The following is a 25607-nucleotide window of genomic DNA, read 5'->3' as shown; positions in this document are numbered from 1 at the left end:
CAATACTGAACATGCAGAGATGGCCTCCAGGCACAGGAAGGAGGTGCAGAAAACCACCAGATTCCAGCACAGGGCTGCCCCAGGGGAACATCAAGAGTGTGGTCTGCACTGTAGTGTCCACTAGTGTTCTGTCACATGCCCAGCTGGGTGAGCAGTGAGGGATAGATTGCCCAGAGACCAAGGAAAAGACCCAGAGACAGTGAATGAGACATATGGGTTTATTGAAGAGTTACTTATAGGGAAGGTCCAGTGGCGCCTGACTGGACAGAAATGGACACCATTGCTGCCCCCTGAGAGCAGCTTGCTTAAGTAGGCAGAGGAACAAAGGCTGTGTGCTTGCCAAGGGGGACTGTCCCTGTACGACCTTCATTCCAAGGACCAGAGCCTCCCCTCCGGAGCGCCTCTGTGTTCCCTCAGACCATGAAGGTTTTGTGCTAACTCTCCTACAAGAAAGCAGCCAGGTTGGCCAAGCCCGGGACTGTTATCATTGTGAGTGCTGGTGCATAGCTCATACAAGGAGCCTCAAGGACACATGGTTTTAAAGAGGCATGTCAGCTAGTGCCCCCACAACTAGCCACGGGGCCCAAGCTGCAGGAGCTGATGGAGCACTTCACCAGCTTTTGGAGAGCAAGGCCCCCTGAACTGTGGAGCTGAGAGCCAGGAGTTGCCAGGGCTTATACTGGCAGCCCCATCACTCTTCCCCCCAGCCTTGGACCATTTTCCAGTCAGTCATCATCCCTCTTCAGCATCTCTGAGCCCCTACTTCTGCTGACAGCCTCCCTTCATCTCTCACTGAGGAAGTAGATGCACCTCTGCCTTCCTACTGCCAGCCCTGCAACCTCCCAGTCTCTCTGCCCGCTTTCTCCTTCTCCCCTCTCACTGGGATGGAGCCACATCCTACCAGCAGGACTGTGCTCCTTCAGTATTTCTGGCTTTCTCTGCACTGACCACCTCTCTTCCACAGATGAGCCCGTGTTCATTTGTTAGGGCATTTGCCATGTGTCAAGCTTGAGTCTGACGGTTCTGTGGGTGCTGAGTTATTCAATCATCACAGATGCCCTGTGATGTGGGCGACATGACAGTGCCCATCTGACGAGGATGCCAAAAGTTAGCATCCTGGCTTGGGCCCCAGCTCTGCCCCTGCTGCCTCCTCCCACACACTTTCACAATCCTGTCTGCAGTTTTTCCTACGACTTTTAAGGGGGTTTGGTATGCCTCAGGGGTCACACACCTGCCCGTGGATATGAGTGGCCCCTTTGTCCACCGTTCAAGGGTCCAGACTCAGAGCCATGTTGTTGACATGAGCAAGTGGGCAGACGTGGATGCAACATAAACACATATTTCTATGCCATTTTCTTGGGTGTGACTATACTTTCTTACTTGTTTTATTTCTTATAATTCTATTTCTAAGTCCCAGGCCTGCCAAGAGCAACTAGGACAAGTCTTTGCTGTCAATTTAAAAAGCAAGTTCCCTTGTTATCTTATCTCAAAACGAGTTTATTTGGGAATAGCCAAAAGAACTGCAATTCCAGTAGCGTGTGCTATGTCAAACCATAGGCAAATCTGGCAAGCAAAGGAGGGGAGCTGCTTTTATAGAGAAAAAGGGGTGGGGGAGGGGCTGTTCTAAAGGAAAGTCCATTGGGGGAGAGGAACAGTTCAGGGTGGAAATGGCTTCTCATTGGCTGAGCTGTGGTGTTTCTCATTGGCTGAGTGTGGAAGCTTCTCATTGGCTGGGCTGTGACATTTCCCATTGGCTGAGCTGCAGTGTTTCTCATTGGCTGAGCTGAGGCATTTTTCATTGGCTGAGCTGAAGCATTTCTCATTGGCTGAGCTGTGGCATTTCTCATTGGCTGAGCTGCAGTGTTTCTCATTGGCTGAGCTGAGGCATTTCTCATTGGCTGAGCTGAAGCGTTTCTCATTGGCTGAGCTGTGGTGTTTCTCATTGGCTGGGCTGTTGCCAGGCAGGGAGAGAAATCTTCCTTCATAGTGAAGTAGTTGTACTTCCTGTTGAGATGCAAGCACTTGCCTCTTCCTGTTTGGCATAATTGATAGCGTGTAATAGGGGTGAGAGCTCCCCCTATAGGCTTTCTTGACTTCAGTTTAGTTAAGGTTTCTTCCTCTTTTTTTGAGGAAGATTAGCCCTGAACTAACATCTGCTGCCAGTCCTCCTTTTTTTTTTTTGCTGAGGAAGACTGGCCCTGAGCTGACATCCGTGCCCATCTTCCTCTACTTTATATGTGGGACGCCTGCCACAGCGTGGCTAGTCAAGCGGTGCTAGGTCTGCACCCGGGATCAGAACCGGCGAACTCCCGGCCGCCAAAGCAGAGCGAGCAAACTTAACTGGAGTGCCACCCAGGCCGGGCCTAGGTTTCTTTTATGAATTTCCAGTTTTTAAGTCCCAGGCCGGTCCAGGGTACCTCGGGCGAGTCCCTGCCAAGTGAGGGGCGGTCTGCTTAGCTGTGCGTGGCCCTGGCTCCAAGGTCCTCAAAGTGGACGACGGTGCCAGGGCTGGGAGGGAGCTGTGAGCAAGCCCCGGGAGAGGGGCTCCCGTCGGAGCGGGGAGGACCGGCAAACGCGGGCCGCCGGGCCGGGCGCCGCGCGTCCTCAGCGCACGTGTGCTGGCGACGGGGTCGCTCTGCGGAGGGACCGCGGAGCAGAGGCGGGACATGCCATCTCTGCAGGGAGCTTCCTCGACCCTGGACTAGGCGGGCCTCCTCCAAGCTGGCGGCTCTTGCGGCGGGCGTCACTGGAGCGCGTTCGCGGCCGAGCGTCTCTTCCCTCCCGGCCCCACGCTCCAGGCTCGCCCGGCTCACGGCGTCAGCCCCCGGGACGGCGCCTCGCCCACAGCGCCCCCATCCTGGGTCAGGCGGGGGACTCACCTCTGGGTTCTGGGGCGGGAAGGGGCCCCGGGCCCAGCCGGCCCTGCGCCGCCGCATCCCCTGCCCCGCTTCCACCCGGCCGCTGCGTTCCCCCGGCCGCGGTACCTCCGGGTTTCGAGCGAGCTCGGGATCCGGGACTCGACGCGGAGCCGGGGAGCGGAGCCGCGGCGTCGCCCCGCCCGGCCACCAGGGGCCGCTGTCGCCCCGCAGCCGCTCCACCTCGTGGCGCTGCGCAGGCGCAGGAGCCCGGAACCTCGGCGCTCAGCTTCCGGGCCCGGCCGGGCCGTGTTCGCCGCCGTCCCGGTCCTCCGCGAGCCTGCTCCAGCTGCCAGGTCGGGGCGGGCGGCGCCGGCCGTGGGGGCGGCGGGCTGGGGTCGCGCGGGCGGCCGCGCTCATCCTGCCCTTTGGCCCCGCGCAGCCTGGCTCGGCACCATGTACGCCGTGTACAAGCAGGCGCACCCGCCCACCGGCCTCGAGTTCTCCATGTACTGCAACTTCTTCAACAACAGCGAGCGCAACCTCGTGGTGGCCGGGACCTCGCAGCTCTACGTGTACCGCCTCAACCGCGACGCCGAGGTAGGCGGCCGCGCGGGCCCCGAGGCGTGTCCAGCGCCTGTGCTCCGCCGCCGCGTCTGCCGCCTCTCTTCCCGCTCCCGGTGGGCACGGCCGCCTGCCCCGGCGCGTCTTACCTGCTCTTTTGCTTTTCCAGCAAATTATGTGAACACCTGCCGTGTGCTAGGTGGTAGGAATATAGTGGTGAATAAAACCTGCAGCAACTTGGGGCAGGAGATCGTCCGCAAAATCAATAGACGCCCGTAAACACGCTGGTAGATTGCACCAAGTGCCGCTGAGGAAATGGAGGAGGGAATGAGGGAGGCGGTGGATTTCCAGTTGGTTGATCAGGAGAGCCCCCCAGGCCGAGTAGGCGTTTGTCGGGAAGAACATTCCTGGCAAAAGGAACAAGGCTGGGGGGACAGACTGTTGGCAGGAGTTTTAGTAAAGTGTGATGAACCCATCAGTAGAGGAAATACAGGGGTGCTTTGGTTGTTGGAGAGGAGGCACTTGGTCCAGGAAGGGTTCTTGCAAGAGGCGGCTTCTTATCTGTTCTTGAAGGGCGAGTAAGATTTAGCCAGGCACAAGGATGGGGAGTGGAAGGTGTTCAAGGCAGAAGGAAGAACCTGTGCGCAGGCCAGAAGTGATTGAGTGTGGGGAGGGCATGCAGAGTGGGACTGGGTGTAGAGTGGAAGTGGGGTAGGGGGGAGGATTGTTGTTCACAGAGCAGGGAGGAGTCACCAAAGGGTTTGGAGTAGGGGATGATGCAGCCGGCCCATGGGGTCAGAGGGGCAGCCAGAAGGAGGACCATGTTCCTGGGTACCCACTCCAGGACACGTGTGTTTGTTTTTTGCATTAAATGTGTGTACTACTGTACTAATACGTACATGATAAAACGAGCAAAATAAAAAGGATGGAATATCATATAAAGAGAACTTTATAACTGAATGTGTGTCATTAGAAAAAGCCTTAGTTTAAGCCTTTGTGGTACAGCAGTTTGGAGGTCAGTGTTTGGCTTTTGTCAAAATTTCAGTCGAAACTGGAAAGGTGATCTTGCAGAGAAATACTTACAGCTCCACACTGAATGAGAGCATCTTTGTTGTATTTCCTAAACCTGAGGCTGGTTTTTCAGTCCCATCGTCCTATAAAGTTTCCTCTTTCCTGATGCTAGGCAACTTTTAGAGACAAATTGGAAGTTTTTACATCGTTATGTTTTTTACAAATGGGAACACAGCCCACTGGAATTCCATCATTTGTCCTTTCAGCAGATATTTATTAAGCGCCTGTTTTACACAGGCGTCTGGGGAGATGTTGGCGAGCACTACAGTCAGAGAGACCTGCTCTCGTGGCAGTCTTGTTCTCCTGGGTGACAGACCACACACGGCCGGTACAGTCATGTGCTAGAGGTGAAAGTGTTGTGGAAACCAGCAGAGCAGGAGGGGGCAGTGGAGAACCAGGTGCAGTGTTAAATCTTGCCTCCTTGGGAAGCTGAGATTTGAGCAGGTGAGGAGGAACTGATGGAGAGAGCCTGGTGAGTATTGGGCGAAGAGATTCCAGACAGAGCCAAGGTCCTAAGGCAGGAGGAGCTGGTATTCAAGGAGGAGCCAAGAGGTGGTGAGTGAGGAAGAGAGAGAGCAGAAGGTCAGAGAGGTAACAGGGTGGGGGTGGGGCATCAGCATAATGACCTTTTGGGCCATTGTAGGAATTGAGCTCTGACTGTGAGGCAAATGGGAGTTAATGTTTTGGCAGAGGGGTGACTTCATCTGACCTGTATTTTGCAAGGGTCACTCTGGCTGCTGTGTTAAAAACAGACTGTAAGCTGGGGGGTGGGGGAGGTGGGTTCGGTCAGGGATACCAGTCAGCAGCACGAGGCAGTGGACGTGGTGGAAAGCAGTCAGGTTCAGGGCGGACAGGATGCGGGGGTGAGGAGAGGAGCTGAGGGCAACACCAAGGTTTTGCCAGAGTCCAAGTTTTGGTCTGAGCACCTGGAGGGGTGGAGTTGCTGTTATGTGACTGGAGAAGGCTGTGGATGGAATAGGGGATGAGGAGAGGGGATCAGGAGCTCATTTTTGGACATTGTATTTGTTACTTGTTACTGTGTAACAAGTTATCTTACAGTTTCTGAGAGTCAGGAAGCAGGAGTCTCTTCGCTGGGTGGCTCCTTTTCAGGATGTCTCAGGAGGTTGCAGTTAGATGTTGGCTGGGGCTGCCATTTTCTGATGGCTCCAATGGGGTTGGAGCGTCTGCCTCCCGTTCACTCACTCGGCTGTTGAGAGGAGGCCTCAGTTCCTCACCATGTGGGTCTCTCCACAGGGCAGCCGCCCCCAGGTTGAGGGCTGACAGGCAGACCCACCAGGACGGGAGCTGCAGTGTCTTTTTTTTTTTTAAGATTTTATTTTTTTCCTTTTTCTCCCCAAAGCCCCCCAGTACATAGTTGTATATTCTTCATTGTGGGTCCTTCTAGTTGTGGCATGTGGGACGCTGCCTCAGTGTGGCTTGATGAGCAGTGCCATGTCCGCGCCCAGGATTCGAACCAACGAAACACTGGGCCGCTTGCAGCGGAGCGTGCGAACTCAACCACTCGGCCACGGGGCCAGCCCCTGCAGTGTCTTTTTTAAGCTCAACTGTGGGTGGCACACTGTGAGTTCTGCCATATTCTGCAGGTCATGTTGACCAACCCTGGCGCAGCGGGAGGAGGCTGCACAGGGTGTGAATTCTGAGAGGCAGGAGTTATTGGGGCCATCTTGGACACTGGCTACTACAGATATGTTGAGGTGCTGATTCCATGCCGAGGAGGAGCTGAGGGCAGGAGTTTGGAATTGAGAAGAGGGGTCTAGGCTGGAGCTAAAGTTGGGGTCTTCAGCCTGTGGGTGGTGTTTAGATTCTGAAGCTGGTTGGATCATCCAGAAGACAGCCACCTGGGCCCTGGGGCACCCCAGCATTGAAGGTTGAGGAGAAGAGAAGAGGCCATCGAAGAGTTGGAGGAAGTGTGGCCAGGGAGGTGGGAGGAAAGCTGGAGTGGGTCCTGGCAGCCAAGGGAAGGCAGCATATCGGGGGAGGGACCATGCTGTGCGGCCTCAGGTGAGGCCTGAGACCTGGAGGGCCCTGGTGACACTTGAAAGGCAGTCTGTGGCAGGTGGGGATGTGGGCCTGTGGGGTTAAAGAGCCCAGTGGAGAAGGAGAGTAAGTAACATTGACAGCTCTGGAGGAGATTCATGCAAAGGGAGGCAAAGAAATGGCAGGAAAAGAGGGTTTTTTTTTTATTTAATTTAATTTTTTTTTTAAGATTGGCACCTGGGCTAACAACTGTTGCCAATGTTTTTTTTTTTTTTTTTCCTGCTTTATCTCCCCAAACCCCCTCTGTACACAGTTGTATATCTTAGTTGCAGGTCCTTCTAGTTGTGGGATGTGGGACGCCGCCTCAACGTGGCCTGACGAGCGGTGACATGTCCGCTCCCAGGATCCGAACCCTGGGCCGCCGGAGCAGAGCACGCGAACTTAACCACTCGGCCACGGGGCTGGCCCCAGAGGGTTTTTTAATGATGAGTGAGACAGCAGCACATTTATGCAGTGAAGAGAATGAGCAGAGCGTGCCAGCCATGGCACGGCCCTGGCCTACTGAGATCTAAGGAAGATTTTTATATCTTTAAAGAGTTGTAACAAATTCCAAAGCAGGATTCTCAACAAACCAGATGCCGTTGCAAAGCCTCAGTCAGATGTCTGCTCTTTGACCCCTTCCAGGAAAGTTGCCAACTCTTGCACCAGGGAGTAAAGTGTGTGGCAGAGGGAGGTGGAGATGATGGAGGGAGAGGTGGGGAGGGGTCCTCGAGTGGGTGAGAGTGTTTGGGATCAGTCTAGTAATTGCCGTAGAACAAACTGCCCTGGGGCTTCAAACAGCAGTCTCTTACCGTGGCCACGCACATCTGTGAGTCAGTCAGAGTTTGGCCAGGGCACAGCAGGGGCCGTGGGGACTCCTGGCCTCTGCTCTGTGAGGTCTGGGCCCCCACTGGGTGCTTTGAAGGGCTGGAGGCCAGCAGGAGCGTGTCTCTTCCTCCCTCCCCGTCTCTCCCCGCGTGGCTAGCTTGGCTTTTTTGGCAGCATGGTGTCCTCAGGTAGTTAGGCTCCTTACCTGGAGCTCAGACACTAAGGGGGAAGCTGCCAGTCATCACAAGGGCCAGATGCTGGGGGCACGGTGTCACTTCCACCACAGCCTGTCCTTCAGAGCAGCCCTCAGCCCAGATTCAGGAGGGAAGGGATGGCCCCGTCCCGAGGCTGTGTTGAATCTGCCCTAGGGAATCGAGTGCAGTGCAGGCGGCTGCTGCAGTGAACCGCTCACCCTGGAGACAGGAGGGAAGCAGAGAGTGTGGGAGCAGATGGTGGGGGTGGGCTGTGTGGCTGGTACCTCAGTCCTCTGGGCGAGGCAGGAGGCAAGGGCAGCTGAGCGAGAGGAGGGCGAGCTGCTCTGCAGAGAGCGGAGAAGCTGTGTGTGGGAGGTGGACGAGTGCGTGGCCTGGGGCAGCTGTAGTGTGACAGCTGGGCAGCAGGAAAGGCCCCTGTGACCTTTGGGAGGAAAAAACGTACAGCACTTTATTGAAATTAAGAAAAGAACTGAGTAAGTGGAAAATATATCATGGTTAGGAATGGGAAGTCTGAATAGTATAGCGATGTCAGCCCTCCCCAAATTAACCCGTCAATTCATTGTCCTTCCTTGCAAAGTTTCAATAAAGTTTCTCATTAGATTTAATAATCTGATTCTCAGATTTACATAGAAGAGCCAAAAGTCAAGAATATCCAAGATAATTTTAAAGATGAATAAGATGGGGCACTTGCCCTACAGGATCATCAAGAATAATGTGTGTTTTAAAGCTGCGCTATTAGGTACACACAAGACAAATTTAGAATAATATTTCACTTTGAGCTGACCTTCTTATCATGAAGTGTCCTCTTTTCTCTCTGATGCTTTTTCCTTCAGATCCGCATTGTCCAGTAGTAATGTGCTACCTCAGCTTCCTTTTCTGTAAGTCCTTGCACGGAATGTCTTTTGAAAATCTGTCCTTCTGTTTACGGTGACTAGGTACAGATGGCTGGGTGTGGACCGCCCCTCAGTGTGTCTTCTCGGGGCGGGGGGTTTGTCCACGTGTGACGTCATTTCTCCTGCAGCGGGGTGACCACCGTCTTGGTCTGTGACTTTCTGTCTGTTGTTCCTTCATTCTCCTTTTTCCTTCTTCTCTGTGTTTTGGATCAGTCTGGTATTTTCATTTCATTTTATCTTCTCTATTGGTTTTTCGTTGCATCTTGTATTATCTTCTAATTAGTTTCTTTAGAGATTACCAGAGGCTTCCCTGTTTTATCACAGTCTGGCTCAAATGAGTCCTTTTGCCCCAAATGACACAAAATCCTTGTGACGCTTCAGCCCTTTTACCCTGTACTCTTTGTTCTGCTGTGCAGGTTTTACTTCTGCATATGTTGTATGCCTGGAAAACATTATTGTTGTTGTTTTTAGTATTTCAGTTTTACACAATTTCAGACTCACAGCAAAGTTGCAAGAAGAGCACAGAGATTTCCTCTGTACCTTTACCCAGGGCCCCAAATGTGAACATTTTCTGTTCCTCTGTCTCTTTCCTGAACCTGGATAGTAAGTTAGACAGGCGGTCCCTTAGCTCCTAGAGGTCATTGTGGTGGGTGCATCGTGACAGCATGACAGTCTCTTGCAGAACCACAAAACAATGATATGAGTCAAGATGGTGACACTGATATAAGTCTAGGCCAGTCAGATCTGGCCACTTTGTCCTAATGATGTTCTTTGTAGCAAAAGAAGTGCCTTGATGTCCCATTGTGCGGTCACTGGGGTGCTGGCTTGGATGGCTTGTTTAGGGTGGGTTGGCCAGGTTTCCCACTGTAATGTTATGATTTTTCCTTTGGTAGCTAATAAGGATCTTTTTTTTTTTTTTTTGAGGAAGATTAGCCCTGAGCTAACATCTGCCAATCCTCCTCTTTTTGCTGAGGAAGACTGGCCCTGAGCTAACATCCATGCCCATCTTCCTCTACCTTATTTGTGGGACGCCTGCCACAGCATGGCTTGCCAAGCGGTCCCATGTCCGCACCCAGGATCCGAACCAGCGAACCCCAGGCCGTTGAAGTGGAATGTGCGCACTTAACTGCTGCGCCACTGGCTGGCCCCGCTAATAAGGATCTTACGCGGACTTATTTGGAGGCTGTGTAAATGCTGTCTTACTCCTCAAACTTTCGTCTTCTAGTTCCAGCATCCATTGTTTTGTCAGAATCAGTTATGCTGATGATGGTGGCTCTTGCACTTTTTCTAATCCCACTGTTCCTTCTACGTCTGTGGTGGGCTTTTCACCAGAAGGAAGAGCTTTCCTCCCTCTATTTACTTATTCTTTTATTTATGTCATCACAGACTCATGGATTCTTACTTTATTCAGGAGGTTATAATCCTTTTTAGTCATTGGACTTTCAGCCTGAAGATCTTCCTTTATTAATTCTTATAGAGTGTTTCTCCTGGTGGTGAATTTGCTGCGCTTTTCTTTGTCTAAGAGCATCTTTCTTTCAACTTCCTTTTCAAAGGATATTTTCACTGGGTTTAGAATTCTAGTTGACTTTTTTCTTTCAGCTCTTTATTTATTTATTTTGTTTTTTATTTTTTGGCACCTGAGCTAACATCTGTTGTCAATCATCTTCTTCTTTTTTTTCTTCTTCTCCCTAAGCCCCCCTGGTACATAGTTGTATATTCTAGTCGTAGGTCTTTCTGGTTGTGCACGTGGGATGCCGCCTCAGCATGGCCTGATGAACACTGCCATGTCTGCGCCCAGGATCTGAACCAACAAAACTCCGGGCCGCTTAAGCGGAGCACGCAAACTTAACCACTCAGCCACGGGGCTGGCCCCCTCTTTCAGCTCTTTAAAGATGTTATTCAATGGTCTCTGGCTTGTACAGTATCCGTTCAAAACCAGCTTTTAGGAAGGTGACGTCTCTTTTTTCCTGTGGCCACTTTTAAGATGTTTTGTTTTTGTTTTTCTGTCTTTTGACTGTGATGTGCTTGGTTGTAGTCTTCTTTGTATTTATCCTTCTTTGGGATTTGATGACCTTCTTGAATCTGTGGATTGATGCTTTTCATCAGTTTTGGAAAATTTTTGGTCAACATTTCCTCATTTATTGATTCTGTCCTTCCCTCCCTCCTTCCTTCCAGGATGCCGATAGTATGTTAGTCCATCTGACTGTGTCCACGCATCTCTTAAAATCCTTTTGCATTTTCACTCTTGTCTTGCAGGTGTACCGAGGTGCAGTTGGTCTCTGTGTGTTGACCTTGTACCTGGCAAGGGGAGAGCGTGTGTCCTGGGCTGGTCCGATCCGTTTTCCTCCAAGTGCAGTGTTGCGTAGATAACCTTTATTCACTTAAGGAAGTTGCATTCATGGGTTGCTAAGAATTTTTATCATGAATGGGTCTAGGATTTTATCAAATGCTTTTTTATATCCGTTGAAACGACACACGTTTCTTCTTAATTTTGATAGTATGGTGAATCGTAGCGACGGGCATTCTTGTGGTAAACTAGTTTCGCATTCCTGGAATAGCTCAGTTTGGTTGTGATGTAGTGTGCTTTTCGCATGTCACTGGGCTCATTTGCAGGTATTTTGAGGAGTTTGGTGTAACTTCCTGTCTCACCTGCCTGTGCACTGTTGGTGCTGGAGGTGCCGTCAGCCTGGGGTCAGGCTGTTTTTGTTTTGTTTTTGTTTTCTTTGGTGTTCTTGAAGTTTACCATTATTTCTGAAACTTTTGGTAGAATTCTCTGGCAAAATCCTTGGCCTAGGGTTTTCTTTGTGGTTGTGAAATAGGTATTGGGTGTATAAAATGCCCTTTCTGTTCTTATTGAGTTAATTATATGGCTTATCTCAAGCAGCTTTTTTCAGGATGCTTTCCCCATAGTACAAGTGTATTATTAAAAAGGACCTTTTTTTACTCATTATTAAAACTTTGCCTTGAACAGATGACATATAAATGTGTTTGTCAGTTTGTTTTAAATAACTACTTAGTAGCAAAGAACAAACAGCCTGTTATCATCGTGAAAGGGTAATGAGACTTGGAGCCTTTGTTTTTCTATGAAAGAAAAATGAGCAACTGAATGTAGCCAGTGATCACACCCACCCTCTGCATGGTGCAGAAGGTGGCCACGCTTACTCCGGTTTCATTACCGAAGATGAGAGAGGCTCTGCAGTTTGTGTAACTCGGTCCAGACATCCTCCTGCCCTGGGGAAGGTACTCGGCAGGACATGGGATAGGGCGAGGGCCACCGCCCCGGCCTTGGGGTCATTCTGTGCCCGCATGCCCAGTCCAGGCTCAGCGGGGCCCCCTCGTTGTCAGCCAAGCTGAGGGTTCCTTCTTCAGAGCAGTCACTTGTAATTGGCAGATAGCGGCAGCCCTTGGCTCAGGCTGGAAGCCCAGCTTGTAAAGTGCCACCTGCGCAGTGGCCGGGCCCAGGCGTGAGTCTGTGGAGGCACAGCCAGGCTGGCGTTCTCCCAGCGTTGGGGCAGGCTGCTGGGGAAGCTGTGAGGGGAGCTTCCTGAGGAGGAGCCCTGTGGCCCCTTGGGGGCCCAGGGTGTGAGTGCGAGTTTGTGTACGTTGCGCTGGGGTGTGCACGGCTATCTCCAGAAGTGCCTGGTTGCATGCTCCCCACTGCAGTGAGGGTTCAGACAGGGTTCCTGGTGGCAGTGCTGGCCCTGGGCCGTCTTTTCCCGTCGTCCCTCCGTGAAGTGGGGCTACTGGTGGCAGTGCTGGCCCTGGGCCGTCTTTTCCTGTCGTCCCTCCGTGAAGTGGGGCTGCTGGTGGCAGTGCTGGCCCTGGGCCGTCTTTTCCCGTCGTCCCTCCGTGAAGTGGGGCTGCTGGTGGCAGTGCTGGCCCTGGGCCGTCTTTTCCCGTCGTCCCTCCGTGAAGTGGGGCTGCTGGTGGCAGTGCTGGCCCTGGGCCGTCTTTTCCCGTCGTCCCTCCGTGAAGTGGGGCTGCTGGTGGCAGTGCTGTCCCTGGGCCGTCTTTTCCCGTCGTCCCTCCGTGAAGTGGGGCTGCTGGTGGCAGTGCTGTCCCTGGGCCGTCTTTTCCCGTCGTCCCTCTGGGAAGTGGGGCTGCTGGTGGCAGCAGTGTGGCCCTTTACTACCCTCCCTCTTCCTCCCTCCAGGCGCCAACCAAGAATGACAGGAGTGCAGGTGAGCTCAGGGGTGGCTGCCCCACACCTGGGGGTGTGGGTGGCTGGGGTGCGGGGCCCAGACCCGTACCCACTGGCCTCTCCCCCAGAGGGGAAGGCCCACCGGGAGCACCGAGAAAAGTTGGAGCTCGTGGCTTCCTTCTCCTTCTTTGGCAACGTCATGTCCATGGCCAGCGTGCAGCTGGCGGGTGCCAAGCGGGATGCCCTGCTCTTGAGCTTCAAGGATGCCAAGGTGGGTGGTGGGCTTGGAGGGGGGAGCAGGTGGGGGAGGCCTGCTGGGGGGTCAGGGGCACGGTGGTGGGTTGTAGGGGGTGGTGCTGGGCAGGGCTGTGGTGAGCAGGCTGTTCTGACACCCCACCATCCCAGCTGTCCGTGGTGGAGTATGACCCAGGCACCCATGACCTGAAGACCCTGTCTCTGCACTACTTTGAGGAGCCTGAGCTGCGGGTAGGGCCACCCCTCCCCACCACTGTCCCCCGCCCTCTAGCCCCAGCCGGTCATATCCCTGGGGTCTCCTGCCCTGTGGCTGGCCTGATGCCCCTCTGCCCCCAGGACGGGTTTGTGCAGAATGTGCACACGCCGCGGGTGCGGGTGGACCCCGATGGGCGCTGTGCGGCCATGCTCATCTACGGCACGCGGCTGGTGGTCCTGCCCTTCCGGAGGGAGAGCCTGGCTGAGGAGCACGAGGGGCTCATGGGTGAGGGGTGAGTGCTGGGGCAGGGGAGGGGCTGCCTGAGCCCAACTTCCCTCCTCCCTGCACCCCTCCGGCCACTGAAGCCCCTTGCCCACCAGGCAGAGGTCCAGCTTCCTGCCCAGCTACATCATCGACGTGCGGGCCCTGGACGAGAAGCTTCTCAACATTGTTGACCTGCAGTTCCTGCACGGCTACTACGAGCCCACCCTGCTCATCCTGTTTGAGCCCAACCAGACCTGGCCTGGGTGAGGGGCCTCTGCTGTGGGCTGCAGCTGCCTCAACCTGGGGCGGGGCCTGCTCAGGGAAGGGAGAGGCTGAGGCGGGTCCTAGTGGGGTCAGGACCCTGCCACCCAGCCCTTGGAGCACTGTGATTGGCCCCCTGACTGACCCACCTGCTGTGGCCCCAGGCGGGTGGCTGTGCGGCAGGACACGTGTTCCATCGTGGCCATTTCACTGAACATCACGCAGAAGGTCCACCCTGTCATCTGGTCCCTCACCAGCCTGCCCTTCGACTGCACCCAGGCCCTTGCTGTGCCCAAGCCCATAGGTGAGGGCTGCGTGTGTGTGGGGGGGTGGTAGTATGGAGGGCACTGTGCCTCACCCACCTGTGTGTCCACCTTCAGGTGGGGTGGTGGTCTTTGCTGTCAACTCACTGCTGTACCTGAACCAGAGTGTCCCTCCATACGGCGTGGCTCTCAACAGCCTCACCACCGGCACCACTGCCTTCCCCCTGCGTGAGTGTGGGTGGGGGCAGGGCTGAGGGGTGGGTCTGGGGGGCAGGGATGGGGGCACTTACTGAGTCCCTCTGACTGTCCTGCCCAGGCACCCAGGAGGGCGTGCGGATCACTCTCGACTGTGCCCAGGCGGCCTTCATCTCCTATGACAAGATGGTCATCTCCCTCAAGGGTGGCGAGATGTGAGTTCTCCCCACCTTCAGTAAGCCCTGCCCCCTCAGCACCCCTATGCCCAGCTCGGTGTCCCCCCAGTGAGCCCTGCCCCCTCAGCATCCCTCCCTGGTGAGCCCTGCCCCCAGCTCAGTGTCCCCCCTCCCGGCAGCTACGTGCTGACCCTCATCACCGATGGCATGCGTAGCGTCCGCGCCTTCCACTTCGACAAGGCTGCCGCCAGTGTCCTCACCACCAGTGTGAGTTGGGACTAGGTGGGGGGCCCTGGGTTTGGGCCTGGCCCCACCCTCACTGCCGACCCACCCTCAGATGGTTACCATGGAGCCTGGGTACCTGTTCCTTGGCTCTCGCCTGGGCAACTCCCTCCTCCTCAAGTACACGGAGAAGCTGCAGGAGCCCCCAGCCAGTGCTGTCCGCGAGGCCGCTGAGAAGGTAGGTGCCTGGGGCCTGTCAGGACACCACCCCTTGAGCAGGGGTGCCTCAGAGGGCTGCTCACTGCTCCCTCCTGCCTCACAGGAAGAGCCTCCCTCAAAGAAGAAGCGAGTGGACTCCACAGTGGGCTGGTCAGGTGAGGGCTGGGGCTGGATGGGGAGGGCCGAGGGCTGGGTGACCAGGGTGGGCTCAGACAGGCTCTCCGCGTGCTGCAGGGGGCAAGTCGGTGCCACAGGACGAGGTGGATGAGATCGAGGTGTACGGCAGCGAGGCCCAGTCTGGCACACAGCTGGCCACTTACTCCTTTGAGGTGAGGCTGGGCACAGAGGGGGCACCCCCACCCTGGCCAGCCCGCCTTACCACTGCTGTGCCTGCAGGTGTGTGACAGCATCCTCAACATCGGACCCTGTGCTAACGCGGCTATGGGCGAGCCCGCCTTCCTCTCTGAAGAGGTGCCTGCGGTGAGGGGAAGAGGAGGGGGATGGTGTTCACACAGTGGCGGGGTCCCGTCCTCACCCCAAGCCCCTGTGCAGTTTCAGAACAGCCCCGAGCCAGACTTGGAGATCGTGGTGTGCTCCGGTTATGGGAAGAATGGGGCCCTGTCAGTGCTGCAGGTGTGTGGGGTTGGGTGGGGTTGGCACCTCCTAGGTGCAACCTGGGTGGGCTGATACCCCCATTGTCATTCCAGAAGAGCATCCGGCCCCAGGTGGTGACAACCTTTGAACTTCCTGGCTGCTATGACATGTGGACGGTCATCGCCCCTGTACGGAAGGAGCAGGTAGGAACATCTGGGCTGTCAGGGAGGCCCCAAGGGGGCGGATGACCCCTCACTGCCCTCCCTGCGGACTGTGTGGGGGCTGCCTGGAGGCAGCTGGGTCCGGGACAGGGCTCTGCTGTGCCGGTTGAGGCGCTGCATCTGCTGGCTTGCGCTGACTTGGCCGTGGGGTCTGTCCGGGTTGAGAGTCTCCCCTTGTCTCCAAGCACGCCTGGCTGGGCAGTAGGCTTCCTGCTCTTTTTGCCTTCACAGGAGGAGACCCCCAAGGGTGAGGGGACAGAGCAGGAGCCCAGCGCTCCTGAAGCAGATGATGACGGGCGAAAACATGGGTTCCTTATTCTGAGCCGGGAAGACTCCACTATGGTGAGGGGTGGGGGTCTGGCAGTGTGGGGCAGGGTTCCCCCAGGTGAGGAGTGCACCTCACCCACTGTTGCCCACAGATCCTGCAGACGGGGCAGGAAATCATGGAGCTGGACACCAGTGGCTTTGCCACGCAGGGCCCCACAGTCTTTGCTGGCAATATCGGTGACAATCGCTACATCGTGCAAGTGTCGCCGCTCGGCATCCGCCTGTTGGAAGGAGGTGGGCTGGGCGGGAGAGCCGGTGTCCGCGGGTGGTACATGCTGATTACCCTGTGCTGACCGTCCTGTGCCCTCAGTGAACCAGCTGCACTTCATCCCCGTGGACCTGGGTTCCCCCATCGTGCAGTGTGCTGTGGCCGACCCCTACGTGGTTATCATGAGTGCTGAGGGCCATGTCACCATGTTCCTGCTCAAGAGCGACTCATATGGGGGCCGCCACCACCGCCTGGCGCTGCACAAACCCCCGCTGCACCACGTAGGCCCCCTCCTCCATCCCTGGGGCCTGGGGTCGTTGTCCGTGCCCACCACTGACCCCTGCCCCCGTCCCTGCAGCAGTCCAAGGTGATCACGCTCTGCGTGTACCGTGATGTCAGCGGCATGTTCACCACCGAGAGCCGCCTGGGAGGGGCCCGCGATGAGCTGGGGGGCCGCAGTGGCTTGGAGGCGGAGGGCCAGGGCTCGGAGACCAGGTGCGTGGAGGGCCGGGGTGCAGGCCAGGGCTGGGCTTCTGCAGCAGGCTGCCTGTGACGAGTCTGCCGGCCCCCAGCCCCACAGTGGATGATGAGGAGGAGATGCTGTACGGGGACTCGGGCTCCCTCTTCAGCCCCAGCAAGGAGGAGGCCCGCAGGAGCAGCCAGCCCCCCGCAGACCGGGACCCCACCCCCTTCCGGGCCGACCCCACCCACTGGTGTCTGCTGGTGCGGGAGAACGGAACCATGGAGGTGGGTGGCGCCCTGTGCCCAGCGCAGCTTCCTGCCCCCAACCCCACCTGCCCCTGCTAACCCCACTCCCCCCACAGATCTACCAGCTCCCTGACTGGCGGCTGGTGTTCTTGGTGAAGAACTTTCCCGTGGGGCAGCGGGTCCTGGTAGACAGTTCCTTCGGTCAGCCGACCACACAGGGCGAGGCCCGAAAGGAGGAGGCCACGCGCCAGGGCGAGCTGCCCCTCGTCAAGGAGGTGCTGCTGGTGGCACTGGGGAGCCGCCAGAGCAGGCCTTACCTGCTGGTGAGCACAGGCCAGTGGCCACCCCTCACTGACCCCTCCCTGCCCCCCGTGGCCACACACTGCAGCCACCTCCCTGACGACCCCACGCTGCCCCCCCAGGTGCACGTGGACCAGGAGCTGCTCATCTATGAGGCCTTCCCCCACGACTCGCAGCTCGGCCAGGGGAACCTCAAAGTCCGCTTTAAGAAGGTGCCGGGGCCGGGCCGGGCCGGGCCGAGCCGAGCTGGGCGGGGCTGAGGGAGGGGCAGGGGAGAATCTGGCCCTGACGGCAGCCCCTGCCCCAGGTCCCCCACAACATCAACTTCCGTGAGAAGAAGCCAAAGCCGTCCAAAAAGAAGGCAGAAGGCGGCGGCGCCGAGGAGGGTGTTGGGGCCCGCGGCCGCGTGGCGCGGTTCCGCTACTTTGAGGACATTTATGGCTACTCGGGGGTAGGCTGGTGGCTTGACGGGAGTCCAGAAGGGGGCAGATGGGGCCTGTTCCCAGCAGCCTCTTCATGGTGCCCTCCCCCAGGTATTCATCTGTGGCCCCTCACCCCACTGGCTCCTGGTGACCGGCCGAGGGGCCCTGCGGCTGCACCCCATGGGCATTGATGGCCCCATTGACTCCTTTGCTCCATTCCACAATGTTAACTGCCCCCGAGGCTTCCTGTACTTCAACAGACAGGTAGGGAGGCCCCAGGGCTGGTGGAGCCTCACGTGGCCCCAGCCTGGTTCCCTCTGACACTTGTCAGTGCTGCCGGAGGCAGGACCAGGTGCTGGGGCCCCGGATGGGAGGCCTTCGATGGCTGGGAACAGGGGGAACCCTGGGCTCCACCTAGAGGATTGGGGGTAAATAGAGGGTAGGGGGGTCAAGGCCAAGGAGGTGAAACCTGGGGCTTCACACTGGGGGGAGGTTTGAGGACGGGGCAGTTGGGAGTGGAGGCTGCAGCCCACCAGGGCACCTGCCTGGACAGCTGGGGTCCAGTGACTGCTCTGTGGGCTTCAACTCCAGCTCTGCCCCTTAGGCGCTGTGTGACTCTAGGTGAGGCTCTCACCCGATCTGAGCCTCAATTTTCTCTTCCTTGACATCAAGATAAGAGCAGTGACCCCCTGGGCCACTCTGAGGACTCAGTGATGGTGTGGCAAGTGCTTTGCAGGTGCTCACGCCCTTAGGACTACGGGTGAAGGAGATCACTCTGGGCTCTGGCAGGGGCTCCCTTGCCTGTTTGTCAGAGCCTGGTGTGGCCCGTGTGTGGGCAGCCGTTTGCCTGCAGCTCCCAACGCCATCCAGGCCTGGCCCTGCCTTGCCCTGGCCCAGACCACAGCTGTGGCCAGCGTCCCAGCCCTGGGCGAGCCTGGGAGAAGGGCCTGGAAGCCCACAAAACACAGGATAGCAAGCTGCGGCCTCTCTCAGGGCCTCACGTGGACACAGCAGCCCCTTGCCCACCCCACTCCAACAGAGCCCACCCCACTCCAACAGAGCTGAGAGCTCATCCCAGGGAGCCCTTGGAGGCCTGGGTCACCTGTCTTCCCTGATGCCAGGCCTCACTGAGCCCCTCCCCCCTGCCCCTAGGGCGAGCTGAGGATCAGCGTCCTGCCTGCCTACTTGTCCTACGACGCCCCGTGGCCTGTCAGGAAGATCCCCCTGCGCTGTACAGCCCACTATGTGGCTTACCACGTGGAGTCCAAGGTCTGACCCCTCCACCAAGGCCGGGGCCCTTCTGGGCCTGGCCTCTGGCATGTGACACCCTCCACTCCCCCAGGTGTATGCTGTCGCCACCAGCACCAACACACCATGCACGCGCATCCCGCGCATGACGGGCGAGGAGAAGGAGTTTGAGACCATCGAGAGAGGTGCGAGACGCCCAGAGCTGGGCCTGTTCTTGGGGCTCCCCCACCCTGACTGTCACCCCTTTGTCCCTGCAGATGACCGGTACATCCACCCCCAGCAGGAGGCCTTCTCCATCCAGCTCATCTCCCCAGTCAGCTGGGAAGCCATTCCCAACGCCAGGTGAGGTTGTGCCTGGGCGGGGGCTGGCAGCTGGCCCAGGGTTGTATCCTGACCCAGCCTCATGCAGGATCGAGCTGGAGGAATGGGAGCATGTGACGTGCATGAAGACAGTGTCGCTGCGCAGTGAGGAGACCGTGTCAGGCCTCAAGGGCTACGTGGCCGCTGGGACTTGCCTCATGCAGGGGGAGGAGGTCACGTGCCGCGGGCGGGTAAGGGGCTGGGGGTGGTGGCAGGCAGTGCCCAGCATCCCCTGTGCTGTCCCCACATTTCGCTCCCCACCCCTGGCAGATTCTGATCATGGACGTGATTGAGGTGGTGCCCGAGCCTGGCCAGCCCCTGACCAAGAACAAGTTCAAGGTCCTGTATGAGAAGGAACAGAAGGGCCCCGTGACTGCGCTGTGCCATTGCAATGGCCACCTGGTGTCGGCCATTGGCCAGAAGGTGTGCCCCTGCTCCCCCCGCCCTGCCCTGCGTCAGCCTGCTGCCCACCACTCACTGCCCACCCCCTCCCCCTAGATCTTCCTGTGGAGCCTACGGGCCAGCGAGCTGACGGGCATGGCTTTCATCGACACCCAGCTCTACATCCACCAGATGATCAGCGTCAAGAACTTCATCCTGGCTGCGGACGTCATGAAGAGCATCTCACTGCTGCGCTACCAGGAGGAGAGCAAGACGCTGAGCCTCGTGTCCCGGGTACGCGGAGGGGCCTGAGCGGTGTGTGTGGCGTGGGTGCTGGCTCCAGGGCTGACCCTGACGTCCCTTCCCTCCCTCTCCCCAGGATGCCAAACCCCTAGAAGTGTACAGCGTGGACTTCATGGTGGACAACGCCCAGCTGGGCTTCCTGGGTGAGTGCAAGGTCTGAGGGCTAGGGTGCCTGAGACTTTGGGGGCGGCTGGGGCTGACTCTGGGCTCTGTTCCCCAGTGTCTGACCGCGACCGCAACCTCATGGTGTACATGTACCTGCCGGAAGGTGAGTGCTCCCTCCTCCCCTCTGCTGGGCGGGAGGCTGGGCAGGCAGTGACCTGAGGTCCTTCTGGCCCAGCCAAGGAGAGCTTCGGGGGTATGCGCCTGCTGCGCCGGGCGGACTTCCATGTGGGTGCCCACGTGAACACCTTCTGGAGGACTCCATGCCGGGGGGCTGCCGAGGGGCCCAGCAAGAAGTCAGTTGTGTGGGAGAACAAGCACATCACGTGGTTCGGTGAGTGCCAGGGAGGATGGGGCCAGGGAGGAACAGGCCGGGGTGTGGTGAGGGGTCGGTCAGGCTCACACTGTTCCCCACAGCCACACTGGACGGCGGCATTGGGCTCCTGCTGCCCATGCAGGAGAAGACCTACCGGCGGCTGCTAATGCTGCAGAACGCACTGACCACCATGCTGCCCCACCACGCCGGCCTCAACCCCCGTGCCTTCCGGTGACTGTCCCACCAGCCTGCCACCACCCCTCCTGCTTCCCCCCACCCCTGGTCTATTCTGACTCCCCACTGCCCACACATCTCCCCCAGGATGCTGCACGTGGACCGGCGCATCCTACAGAACGCTGTGCGTAACGTCCTGGATGGGGAGCTGCTCAACCGCTACCTGTACCTGAGCACCATGGAGCGCGGCGAGCTGGCCAAGAAGATCGGCACCACGCCTGACATCGTGAGCCAGCCACAGCCTCACCCTGCCCTCACCCACCCTCAGCCCACCCCGCTCTTACCCCACTCCCTCTCCCCACAGATCCTGGATGACCTGTTGGAGACAGATCGTGTCACCGCCCACTTCTAGACCCTGGACGCTGCCCCCACGCCCCTTTTGTACAAAACATGAGGAAAAAGATTTGTTTGATTTGAGAGGAACATGTGGTCATTGCAGGGCCTCCTGCCTTAGTCGTGGTCAGAGCCCCACAGCCCCCCACTTCAGGACACGGTTGCTTCAATGCCCCAGGTCTTATGGCGTCCACACCTCCAGCCCTGGCCAGCTCCGTCGGCCTGAGGCTGGGCGCACTGCTGGCCCTGGGCAGGCTTTGTGGTCTTCCTGCCCTGGGCTCCCTAGGTCTCCAGGAACTCATAGAGCCCCTCGGGCTTGGGCATGAGGCCCAGGTGGACCAGGACTCGAACCAGGAGGGCGGTGAGCCGCATCGACAGGGTCTCCAGCCTGGGGTGGGTGAAGGGGTCGCAGGTTGGTGGGCAGCAGGCCCTGGTCCCCCACCCGCTGGCCCCCTCTTGTCCACTTGCCTCAGGGCCACTTCAAACTTGAACATCTCCCAGATGACCCTGACATGGCGAAGGAGCCTGGCACCGCAGACCTTCTGGTATGCTGTGCCTCCCACCAAGCGGCTCCAGCCCCTGACCGCACTGCAGGGAGACACAGTCAGCCTGGCCCAGCCCTGCCCGCCCCCCCCCAGGCGCCCCACAGCACCCACCTCTTGGCCATGAGGAAGTAGCGGTCGACGGGGGCGCCAAGGGTGGTGTTGATGGCGCGCACAGTGTTGATGTTGCGCAGCACGAGCAGCATGGGCCGAGGCAGCGCCTTGAGCACGCCCATGATGTCCTCGAAGTGCTCCCGCGCCATGTCCTGCATGTAGGCCGCCTCCTCACGGCTCAGTAGGTGCGACCGCCACAGCTGCCCCAGGCGCACAGGCCGCTGCATGAGCACCTCAGAGAACAGGAAGTAGTCTGGGGGTGGGCTGAGCCAGGGCTGTGGGCCCTACATGCCTGTGTACCCGCATGCCCCAGCCTCACCTTGCACCCCAAGTGTGGCTGCGTGCGCCTTCATCGCGGCGTCATCCCTCAGAATGATGGCCCGCCACAGCTGGCACAGGGCTGACCGGTCCCTGTGGGGGCCCAGCAGTGAGCCCAGAGCACCAGGGCAGGAAAGGCCAGCCCCAGGGTGAGCACCCACCCCAGACCCTGGGTTCCCAGCTTACTTCTCATCCAGGAATTGATACAGCCCGTGGTCCAGCAGCACCAGCTGTGCCTTCCCATCCGGGCCTTTCCGCACCAGAACTGGGTACATGGCACTCACGGTTATATCACCACTCCCCCAGTTCCCACCCCTGACCTCCACCCCCTGGGGCTTTTCCTACCATTGCCAGGGTGGGGGTCAGAGTGGATAAAGCCTGTGTAAAATATCTGCTCAGCAAAAGCCTGGATCAACTTCTCTGCTATCTGAGGAGCGAACAGGACCACGCTGCATCACCCTGTGCACACGGCCCACTCACCTCTCCCTCGTCCCCATGCCCCGTGCACATGGCCCACTCACATCCTGCACTGCGAGCCCCATAGTCTTGATGGCCTCCACATCGTTGACCTTGCAGCCCTCACAGAATTCAGCAGTAAGCACGCGCTGGGAGAGAGCAAGAGGCTGAACTTAGCAGGCCTGGGCAGCCCTACCCAGGAGGGGGCCCAGCCCACCTTGCTGGACGTGTCCCAGTGCACACGGGGCACCACGATGTGCCGGAAGTGCTGCAGCTCCCGTGCACAGCGCTCAGCATTTCGGCCCTCATTCTCGAAGTCCAGCTCCTGGGCCAGCGTCCCCTTCAGGTCCTGGGGGCCACACAGGCAGTCAAGTGTCCAGGTCAGGGGCCATCCCGCCCCCAGCATGTGCAGGATGCTGCTCACTGCAGCCTGCCTGTGGGCAGCGGTTACCTGCAGGACCCAGCTGAAGCCAAAGCTGGGGTGCATGAACTCGATGAGCCGGAGCAGGAGCTCCAGGGTGTGGATGTCCCCGTCAAAGCGGTCCCGCAGGTCAATGTACTGCACCTGCGTGAGGTGAGGGTGCAGGGAGGGCCTGCAGCCGCTGCCACGGCCTGAGCCCACTGCAGTGCCAGGCAGGCCCCCCACGTACCTTCACAGCCACGGCAGTGCCGTCATGCAGCTTGGCTCGGTGTACCTGGGCCAGGCTCGCAGCGGCAATCGGCTGGTAGTCGAACTCCTGGAACAGCTTGTGGGGTGGGGCCTGGAAGTCTTCAAGGAACAGCTGGTCCACCTGGCAGGAGAGGGTTCTTGGAGAAGCGTGGGGGCCACTGCCAGAGCCCCCACCTCCCAGCCTCAGCAGGGCTCACCTCCTGGAAGCCACGTGTGAGAGCCCTGTCCTCCAGCACGCGCAGCGTCCTGACGTACTCGGGGGGCAGCAAGTGGTTGAAGGAGCACAGTCCCTGGCCCAGCTTCACGTAGAGGCCACCGTTGCTGATGGCCCCGGCCACCAGGGCATCGGCTGCCCGCTGGTGACACGCAGACATGACCTCCAAATACCCCGGGCTGTTCTGACCACAGGCATAGAGGGAAGGTATGGGGACAGGTGTGTGCCTCCTCAGTCCCCCCGCTTCCTCCAGCACGCCCCCCCCACCGCAGAGTGCAGACAGGTTCAGCTATGGCCCAGGTGGCGGGGACAAACCTCTTCCACCCCTCGCAGGATGACGTTTGTGCACCACCAGTAGTCCAGGGAGATCTGTAGGCCGATCCTCAGAGACCTGCTAGCAGAGGGCACCTTCAGCCCCGGGCAGGCACTCATCTCAGATCCTGCCCTGTCTGGCCCCACCCCTGCCAGCCCCTCAGACCACTGTGAGCACGTGGCAGGGGCTGCTGAGTCCCGGTCCAGCCTCCATGCTCTCAGGACAGCACTGACAGCAGGTCAGTCTTGGCCCCTGGTCTTCAAAATGGACAGCCTGCATCCACACCACCCCTCAGTCCCTGCATGCACCCTGATGGGTACCCAGGACAGATGGGAAGGGCCAGAGCTGGGATGGGGTCTCGAGCCCTAACCACCAGGTGTGGTTTCTTTTTCATTCTTCTGTAACACTCATTATAAAAAATTCCACCCAAGACCTGGCACAGCTCTGATGGGCTGCCAAGGTGGCACTCTGTTACCAGCTCCCGTCTGCAGATGCGCCCTCACTCCAGGCCCCCCTGCACTCCTGCCTCCTGCGCACTCAGCCGCCTCCCCCAGACTGGGCCCTGCCAGCCCTCTGCAGGTGCCCTCCACACACCTGTGGACAGGAGCCCCTAGGGAGTTGAGTCTCAGAGCTGGGACTCAACTGCTCTCCTGGCCAAGAGCATGGCCTGTGCAGTCCTGGAGGTCCAAGCCCCTTCTGGTGTCAGCAGGGGTCCTCACTCCCCGCGCCCCAGGCTATGGATGAGCAGCCCTGGGTCTGGAGAGGGAAGGATCCAGGACCAGAATCCAGGCCTCCAGTGTTGCAGACCCCAGACCCTTGGGCCTTCCTGACAGGGGTGTGGCTCCTGCTCCTCAAGACAGCCCTGAGAGGACCTGGGCCACCAGTCCAAGCTGAGCCTCTCCATCCTGCCTCTCAGCTGTCTCCTGCTCCTCGCCGCCTCCACCTCAGGAGGGACCAGAATGAAAAGGCTGCTGGATTCGGACAGTTTGCTGCCCGGGCCGGGCACATGCTGCTCCCAAGAGTTGTGGAGATCAGGCGTCTTGGAGCAGTGAGGTCGGCCCATGCCTTACACTTGCCAAACTGAGCTCCACAGACTGCGTCTGTCCCACTCACCCCCAGCCTGACACAGGGGACAAACAGTGTCGCCTGAAGAAGGGGGCGCGTGTTGGCCAGGTGAGCAAGGAGCAGGGTTTCTGAGCTCCCTGGGGGCCCAAAGGGGAGGCCTGCCTCCTTCCTGAATAGTTCAGTCCACGCAGGGTCTGCCCAGGGGTGGTGGGGTGAAGGCTGCGCTCAGCACAACTCGTCGAGTGAGTCACTAAGTCAAGGGCGAGGGCAGCCAGGTTTCTCCCGGTTGGAGGGGGACGGCAATGCGTGTTGGCAATGGGAGGCACCTGTGTGGACGCAGGGCTGACATTCATGACTAGAGACAGGAGTGAGCACATGTAAGGGTGAGTGCGCACACGTGCACACAGAAACACCCCTCACTCCAGTCCACAGAAGCAGACACAGCCCGAGTGATGCGAGCACGCCCTGCCATGGTCCCTGAGACCTTTCTCCGCTCCTAGGAGCCAGGCTCCCTGGAGAGTAGCAGCTTCTAGGGCTGGGAGACAACAAGAGGGGCCTGGAGCATCCTGTGTGCCAGAAGGAATAGAATGCTCAAAAGACACGTCAAAAGGATTGAAAAAGTTAACGGTAAAATCTAGGTTCACTGTAGAGCATTTCCAACTCTGCTGTATCTTTGAAGCTTTTTATAATAAAACGTTGGAGATTAAAAAATTTTCAAAAGGGGGGCCGGCCTCGTGGCTGAGTGATTAAGTTCTGCGCGCTCCGCTTTGGCGGCCTGCGTTCGTGCGTTTGGATGCCGGGTATGGACCTACTCCACTCATCAGCCACACGGTGGAGGCATCCCAGATACGAAATAGAGGAAGACTGGGATGGATGTTACCTCAGGGCTGATCTTCCTCAGGCAAAAAGAGAGCATGTGAGCTGAGGGTGAATCTTCCTCACAAAAAAATAATAAAAATAAAAAAGGGTCACAAAAGCCAGGTTGATGGGGCTCCCACAAGCCAAACCTGGAACATTCTTAGCAAAAAATGATAGTGACAGCAACAGAGAGCAACCCATGGAATAAAGTACAAACCCACAAGTCCAGACTGACATGAATAAGGGATGAATAAATGGGGAGAAATCTCTCCTCACAGTAGTACA

At 58.0% G+C, this 25607-nt stretch overlaps 2 protein-coding genes across 3 annotated transcripts in view; one reads left to right on the top strand and one right to left on the bottom strand.

Annotated features, from left to right (window-relative positions):
• Positions 1 to 3016: 3016 nt before the first annotated feature.
• On the top strand, positions 3017 to 20856 carry CPSF1 (cleavage and polyadenylation specific factor 1). The gene is made up of 38 exons (XM_070481894.1): positions 3017 to 3211; positions 3298 to 3455; positions 12617 to 12644; positions 12733 to 12875; positions 13010 to 13090; positions 13196 to 13347; positions 13436 to 13582; positions 13745 to 13884; positions 13961 to 14071; positions 14160 to 14253; positions 14394 to 14481; positions 14552 to 14674; positions 14759 to 14810; positions 14890 to 14984; positions 15052 to 15126; positions 15208 to 15288; positions 15363 to 15452; positions 15702 to 15812; positions 15890 to 16031; positions 16108 to 16286; positions 16364 to 16500; positions 16578 to 16752; positions 16830 to 17036; positions 17136 to 17225; positions 17321 to 17464; positions 17547 to 17699; positions 18588 to 18704; positions 18778 to 18868; positions 18941 to 19025; positions 19093 to 19234; positions 19314 to 19466; positions 19542 to 19718; positions 19804 to 19870; positions 19948 to 19995; positions 20068 to 20223; positions 20307 to 20436; positions 20527 to 20665; positions 20744 to 20856. The coding sequence occupies exons 2-38, from the start codon at positions 3312 to 3314 to the stop codon at positions 20789 to 20791; spliced, it is 4335 nt and encodes a 1444-aa protein (XP_070337995.1). The 5' UTR covers positions 3017 to 3211; positions 3298 to 3311; the 3' UTR covers positions 20792 to 20856.
• The window catches only part of ADCK5 (aarF domain containing kinase 5), a 17214-nt gene continuing 12449 nt past the window's right edge, over positions 20843 to 25607 (bottom strand). Inside the window, exons 4-15 of one of the 2 annotated variants that reach the window (XM_014858124.3) lie at positions 23402 to 23477; positions 23070 to 23270; positions 22853 to 22993; positions 22654 to 22767; positions 22420 to 22551; positions 22268 to 22351; positions 22092 to 22173; positions 21933 to 22011; positions 21748 to 21839; positions 21429 to 21681; positions 21241 to 21360; positions 20843 to 21160 (exon numbers count right to left, since the gene is read on the bottom strand). In XM_014858124.3, the coding sequence (XP_014713610.1) occupies positions 21055 to 21160; positions 21241 to 21360; positions 21429 to 21681; positions 21748 to 21839; positions 21933 to 22011; positions 22092 to 22173; positions 22268 to 22351; positions 22420 to 22551; positions 22654 to 22767; positions 22853 to 22993; positions 23070 to 23270; positions 23402 to 23477 (1480 nt within the window). In that variant the 3' untranslated portion in view covers positions 20843 to 21054. Of the gene's footprint in view, positions 21161 to 21240; positions 21361 to 21428; positions 21682 to 21747; positions 21840 to 21932; positions 22012 to 22091; positions 22174 to 22267; positions 22352 to 22419; positions 22552 to 22653; positions 22768 to 22852; positions 22994 to 23069; positions 23271 to 23401; positions 23481 to 25607 lie in introns of both variants that reach the window. The other variant, XM_044780903.2, reaches the window with a different exon arrangement.

Source organism: Equus asinus, chromosome 12, assembly GCF_041296235.1.
Source record: "Equus asinus isolate D_3611 breed Donkey chromosome 12, EquAss-T2T_v2, whole genome shotgun sequence".
Lineage (NCBI taxonomy): Eukaryota > Metazoa > Chordata > Mammalia > Perissodactyla > Equidae > Equus > Equus asinus.
Note: the sequence above shows the minus strand (reverse complement) of the source record. Positions and strands in the feature narration are given on the sequence as shown.